Source organism: Myotis davidii, unplaced genomic scaffold, assembly GCF_000327345.1.
Source record: "Myotis davidii unplaced genomic scaffold, ASM32734v1 scaffold161, whole genome shotgun sequence".
NCBI classification, from domain to species: domain Eukaryota; kingdom Metazoa; phylum Chordata; class Mammalia; order Chiroptera; family Vespertilionidae; genus Myotis; species Myotis davidii.
This window is the reverse complement of record NW_006291567.1, coordinates 1,544,522-1,551,330: the sequence shown is the minus strand read 5'-3', so window position 1 is coordinate 1,551,330 and position 6,809 is coordinate 1,544,522. Positions and strand designations below refer to the sequence as shown.

General features: G+C 46.8%; 2 protein-coding genes across 5 annotated transcripts in view; one reads left to right on the top strand and one right to left on the bottom strand.

The window, feature by feature from the left end:
* The window catches only part of CDKL5 (cyclin dependent kinase like 5), a 118,373-nt gene extending 113,547 nt beyond the window's left edge, over positions 1-4,826 (top strand). Inside the window, exon 19 of the mRNA XM_015564880.1 lies at positions 4,631-4,826. Coding sequence (XP_015420366.1) covers positions 4,631-4,734 — 104 coding nt within the window. The 3' untranslated portion in view covers positions 4,735-4,826. The remainder of the gene's footprint in view (positions 1-4,630) is intronic.
* Positions 1-6,809, bottom strand: part of RS1 (retinoschisin 1) — a 42,955-nt gene that overhangs the window by 19,519 nt on the left and 16,627 nt on the right. The window lies entirely within an intron of this gene.

Below are 6,809 nucleotides of genomic sequence, written 5' to 3'. Positions count from 1 at the left end.
CATTAGCTTGTTTCTTTGTGTCACTGGGAGTGTGGAGAAAATCATGGACTAACAGCAGCCAGTCAAATATGAGAAACACTCGGAGATTGTTGAGAACGACCGTAAAACAGGAGGAATCCTTCGTAGATCTGCATGAAAGAAGAGCAAAAAAAAAAGACATCAGAAAGGAGAAACATGACATTTCATTAGCCAACAAATGTATTACCCAGTTTTGGCAGATGGTATTCCAGCATTTTCTACACTGACAGCTATATCAATAAACTCTGAAAACTGGTATAATAAAACATTAAATGTATGTTTTCAGAAGTTAATCATATTGTGCACCAGGCCACTAGTATATATATAAAAGGCTAAGCAACCGCCTGACCAGCCTGTAGGTATGACGTGCACTGACCACAAGGGAGCAGACGCTAAATGCAAGAGCTGCCAAGCTGCAGTGACTTGACAGTGGCGGTTCTTGGGTGATGCACCCCAGAACCAGAGAGGAAGGAGCCCAATTCCTTGCAGGGCCACACGATTCCATCTTCGGCCATGGCTTATGTTGTTGCTGGGGCACTATAGGCCCCAAATCTGGATTACTGCACACTTGCGTTTGCGTTCCACAGCCTGTACAACAGCAACTTTACAGAGTGCCCTCTCACACTCCGGGACCCCTCAGGGGATGTCAGAGAGCCAGTTTCGGCCTGATCCCCACAGGCAGGCCAAGGGACCCCAACTGCCAGAGGGACCCCACTCACTCTGCAGATGCCTTTTGAGCCCCGGTGCCACCCCAGGTGCAGCAGATCAGGGAGGGACCGCCGGAGGTTGGCTCCAGTGGGAGGTTGGCTCCAGGGCATGTCCAGCCCGTCTTGCCCACTCCTGCCCAGCAGGCCACCTTCTAATTAATTTCCTTTCAATGTGCATGAATCCATGCACCAGGTCACTAGTAAGAAATAAATAAGCTTATGCAAATACATTCTCCTAGTTTTCTGATTGTGAGTGATAAACTTCAGTAAGGTAAATCAAATTATTTTTCCATGTGTAAGTTTGGGTTCATATTGAAGAGCTGAATATATTTCCTGGGGCATCATCATCTTACATAGTAAATGAGAGCTTAGTTCTTTCTAGAGAATTATTTTCAGAAGTCAGTGAAACTGAATGAAGCATGAAAAAGCTTGATTGCCATCCTGAGGCTCCAGAATGTCTTCAGCCGTGCCTCCAGAGGCTGAAGACAAAAGAACAGCTTTAGGCTCCTGAGGGTGGGGGATGGGGGTAAGAGCCTTTCTACCCAATGCACCAAAAAAATATGTCCAACTTCCACCAGTAGCTGCAGCTCAGTGGGGCTGTGGGTGAAGGTATAGCATTTGTAGTTGATCAAGTACCCAAGGCTTCAGGGGCCTATTAAAATGTCAATTTCTGAGAAAGGGAACAGGAACGCTTTATGGGCTACATGCTCATGCCTTGTGTGGCCAAATCATCAAGGGATCTTCTTAAGAATGCAGTTTCTGGGATTTCCTCCCAGAGTGGCCAATTTTTAACAAGCACACTATCAAAGTGCACTGTGGAAGCCTTAGCCTACCATAGAAGGCATTTTGTTGGCTGGTGGATTCATGGGCCTAGTGCCCATGGCCTTGAGGGCTTCTCCACCTCCTCCACCTGCCTCCAACCAGGAAGACAAACTTGGGCCACCAGATAGAGGGACAAGGCTCCAGTGTTAGAAAGCTGGCTTTCAGTTGGGCCTTTGTGATTACTTAAATTCTAACTGTGGATATCTCTAACTCCCCTGTTTTCAGAAGGAACCTCCCTTTTCTTACTCCAGGGCCACCAACTTGGAGGGAGGGAGCAGAGGGGAAGGAAAAGCCATCGCCACCTCTCCAAGAACTTTATTCTCAGCATTTTTATCTTTCTCAGTTTCCCCTCATATCTCTTGCCATTTCTTCCCAATTACCCATCTAACAGTTAAGAGTGTGGGCTGTAGACATGCAGGGACCTGGCCAGAGGCAGTGGCCTTGGAGGCCTGTGAAGACTTGTCCAGACATGGATCTTGCCCACACTCTCCAGGGGGTGCAATGATTTCACCATTCCCATGGTTTCAGCAGGCATCTGGGAGCCAAAGTCTGACTCCCAGGCCCTATGAATATTTTCCAGGTGAATAGTTCCATCTGTGTGATCCAAAGATACTTCATATCCATATAGCCAAAACTGAGCCCTTCAGCATGCAAGCCCCAAGCCTGCTGCTGTCCAGTGCTCCTGTCTCAGCCTCTGGTGCCTCCAACTACCCAGCTGCTAACCCAGAAACTGGGTGGTTTGGCCCAGGGCACAGAGCAGGGACTCTCTGATGGGTCTCAGCCTGTGATTCACTTGGGGAGTTGCAGAAGTGCTGTGTTTGGGCCAGACCCCCAGAGAATCATTGGTCTGGGGCAGGACCTGGGCATGGGGTAAAAGTGTAGGTCATTGTAATGGGCAGCCAATGTCAAGATTGCCGGTTTAGAGCCAGTGCAACCTGGAATTGAATTCTACTCTCCCTCTGTGAGTTTAGGCAAGCTGCTAATGTCTCTGCTTCAGTTTCCTTGTCTATGAAAGGAACACAACAGTAGAACCAGCCTCCACAAAGTTGCTGTGGGATTATGTGAAATAATGTTTGTAAAGTATAAAGCCCATAGTGCCTGGCCAAAAAGCAGCAGCTCATATTGGTAGGATAGGATGAAATTGTGAGAATATAGTCATGTCTTCTTGAGTTTGGCGTGTTTGTTTTTCTGATGAAGAGTCTCTAGGGAAGAAATCTAACAGCCCCCTATTCCACACTGTCCTGCTCCCATCATCTCTAAGAAAGAGGCCAGCTTCATGTTTCTAAAGGTTTGGGCTCTCCTTGCCCCAGGATGGAATAAGCAATGTTCACCTCTCTCTCTCTCTCTCTCTCTCTCTCTCTCTCTGACTTGAGAAAGAAGCCTGTTGGCAACATAGCATCTCCCAGGCTTATAGATTTGGAAGGTCTAGGCCTCAAAAGGAATCAGCTGATTTTCCCAGAGGAGGAGATGGCCAGGGGCTCTGGGCTTTGATTCTTGCTAAGTTAGGTAAGGTCGTGAGGGCTCATGGTAAGGGCCTGAGCTTAGCCGGGAAATGCTGCCTCTGATGAGGTTGGACCAGGGATGGGGCCTGGGAGCCCTGAGCTCTGGACAGCTTCAGGAAACTTGGAAAGGTCCCCAGGACTGAGTTTGGTTCAGAGGGGAATCTGTTGACCTTGGAGTGGGGCTGTGGGCCGGGCAGAGAGCCTACTATGTAGCCTGGACCCAGGCCCTGCCCCAGGCAGCCCTTGCAAGCCCGTGGTATGGGTTCATGTAGTCCAAAGGGGAGAGAAAGGACCTTCTACAATCCTTCCTTTAGATTCTTCGCAGGCCATGACAAGAGGGGACTCAAACTAGGATTATCTGAACTTGGTAAAATAGAAAATGTAACATTCCTTGTGCTCTTTGTGCTGTGGAGTGAACTGTAGTACAGTTTCTTTATTATTTTTCCTGACTCCTTTTTTGCCCTCCTCCTCCTCCTTCCATGGTCCTAGCTGAGCTGCCTTTAGATCCTCCCGCAGGCCTGAAAGCCTTCCCTTGAGGCTGTTCCCTCTGCCTATGACATTCCTACCCCCTTTTTTCCCCCTTCACCTCTACTCATCCTTCAGATCTCTGCCCACCCTGAGCTAGGTAAAGGATTCTAGGTACTCCCACGCACTCTACACCTGTCACTTGTCCCTCTTCCTGTGATTATTTAATCGTCAGCAGCCCAGTTGGTCTTTCTCACCATTCTGCCCTCTGAGCCCTGCAGAATGCCTGCACATGTAGGCACTGCATAGATATTGATCAGATGGATGGATGAAGGATGGATGGACGAACAAACATCATCATCCCCCTCTTGGGTGGCCACTGGGAATAAGTAGAGACAATTGCAGAAACAGGAAGCAGTGAGCTCAGGGAGAAAGTAGAAATTAACTGACCCAGAAGTCCCAGTGGCCTATGTCTATACTAATTTTACTCTTAAGGAGAAACCCGAATCGTTTGTGGCACAAGTGGCTCTTATGAGCACTGATGTGATACTTAGATGGATAAAGGCATATTCACATTGTGCTGCTAATCCAGACTATGGATATTTAACATACTAGCTTTTCTTATTGAGTAGATAATTTCTCAATCTGTAGGCATTCAGGCCAGACATGCTTATAAAAGATGTTAACCTAAAGGGACACAAAGAGAGCTGAGGGACATTCTTGTCAAGAAAGATGTGAATATTATTATGCATGGGTATTAGACTTGAATATTTCTGACAATGTAGTAGAATATAAAAGAATATTTACAGAGAATAGAATATAAATTTGAATATAATATAGAAATATAGAATCTGGAATACAAGTAAAGCATTGAGCCATTTGACACCTTCCCTACCCTAGTCCTGCATCTCAGAGTGGCCAGGTAATCTTGACTCAATGGTGGAAAAGACAGACCTTTGAGTATCTTTAATAGTGTTAAGATGAAGATTAGGAGGCCACAATGCACCTAGCCTTCTGCTCTATGGGTGGGGCCCTTGGGCAGTAAGAACCAGTGTGCACCTGGGAGCTCCATTTTGGCAGCTATGAATGACACTCCTGTCCTCCTGTGCTTTCTAGGCTCCTCTTCCTCCCTAAATCAGAATATGCAGAAAGCCTTGAATCATAGAGGCCAGAGACTCCAACATCATTACCAAAGTTCTAATAAGGATCGGAGGCACTGATGGGCAACTGAATTCTGGAAGCTTGTAGTCCTGCTGCCCTGAAACATGACTTTCATGGAAAAGCTAATTAACACCAATGAATCAAGCATTTAACACCAAGGTTGTGTGTTTTCTTTCTTGGAATATCTGTGTTGTTGTAAAAAACAAAAGAAAAACAAAAACAGTGGGGAAAGAATAGGTAAGCTAAAGAATTTCTGATTTCAGAACTTCCAGTTCATGACTGTGTAGGGGAGATAGCTTTGGGGACCGGTTGTCTTCACATTCCTCAAACACAAGGCCCTCCTCAGCTTCACAGTTGATTAGGTCAATGAATCCAACCTGCATAAATAATCTCTTTTCAATTTCTTCTTAGAAAGAACTTCCTCGGAATGGAATTCCAGTAGCCTCCTGTCTCTAGTGAAGAGAACATTTGTTTTCACAAATGGTAAACTCCTCCAGGATGGAGACAATGCCTTCATTTTAGTCTCCCCATCAGTATCTGGCACATAATAGGCACATGATAAAAGGCGGTGGATTATTAATGAGGGTGCATCAGTATTGACTGGGCAGATCATACCAACACATAATGGCGGCAGGAGCTCTGGTCCAGTGGGAGAAGCCCACTGAGCTAAACAGCACATACTGCTTTCCTCACTATAGGGACCACACTGTTCCCTTGTAAGACTTAGTAAATAGGAAAACGGCAGTAAAAGCCATTGTAGACTCCTTCCTTCTCTCCCCCACAATTTGCTATTTTAATGCAAATTTAATGAAATAATGAAGAGAAGCTCACAGGCACACACACAAACCTGTCTCTCCCGGAGCTATTATTAGGCGATTATGTAAAGTGAATGACGTTACAGGCGCTCGCTCTGTAACCCCGGAGAGGGGTGGCAAGGACAGTTTCATACCAAAGAGGCTCTGAGCCTGGAAAGGACTGAGCATTGCAAATATTTCCAGGCCACCTCAGCCTCTGAAAGCCAGAGTGTGAGCTCTTAGAAAGCAGGAAGAAAAGGAGGTCCAATTTGCCAAGTACAGAACAAAGTGCTTTAATGCCTCATCTGAGATATTCCTCATAACAACTTCTTGGAGCAGGGGTCCACAAACTATGGCCCTTGAGCCAAATATTGTACACTGTATGTTTTGCAAATAAAGTGTTATTGGCACACAGCCATGCACATGCATTTACATGTTGTCTATGGATGCTTTATGAGCAACAATGGCAGAATTGAGGAGTTGAGAAGGCATGACACACAAAGCCGTAAATACGTATTGTCTGGTCCTTTACAGACAAAGTTTGCTAGCCCCTGCCTTAGAGGAAGGTAGGCATTCACATTAGTCAGGAAAGGTCATGTTATGCTGCAGGACAAACCATCCAGAAATTTCAGAGGGTTAATACAACAAAGATTTATTTTTCACTCACGTGACTGAGCCATTGTGGGTGGGCAGGGGTTCTACTCCACAGAATTTCCTGGGCACCCAGGCTGAGGGACAAGCCATTTTCTCAAGCAGGAAGATGGAGATCTGGAGAGTTGAGGACCAGCGGCCTTTAAATGCCTCACTTTGGAAGGACATTGCTCATTTGGGCGCGAGGTGCTAATATGAAGCCACTGATTGTGGGAAGGGGGTGGGGGGGGCTAGAATGTGGGGAAGTACATTGCTGTTTGGTCAGCAATGGCTATCCAGGCACAGTAGCATTGATACCATTGTAATTAACTAGTTATTAATAACTAGAGGTCCAGTGCATGGCATTAGTGCACTGAGGTGGTGGGGGGGCGGGGGTCCCTCAGCCTGGCCTGTGAGCTCTCACAATCCGGGACCCCCTGAGGGGTTTTTAGCACTGCCACAGAGGTGAGAGAGGCTCCTGACACTGCCGCTGCACTCACCAACTGTGAGCCCGGCTTCTGGCTGAGAGGTGCTCCCCCTGTGGGAGCGCACTGACCACCAGGGGGCAGCTTCTGCGTTGAGCGTCTGCCCCCTGGTGGTCAGTGTGCATCATAGCAACCAGTCATTCTGCTGTTGGGTCAATTTGCATATTAGCTTTTTATTATATAGGACTAGAGGCCCAGTGCACAAAAATTTGTGCACTCAGGGGG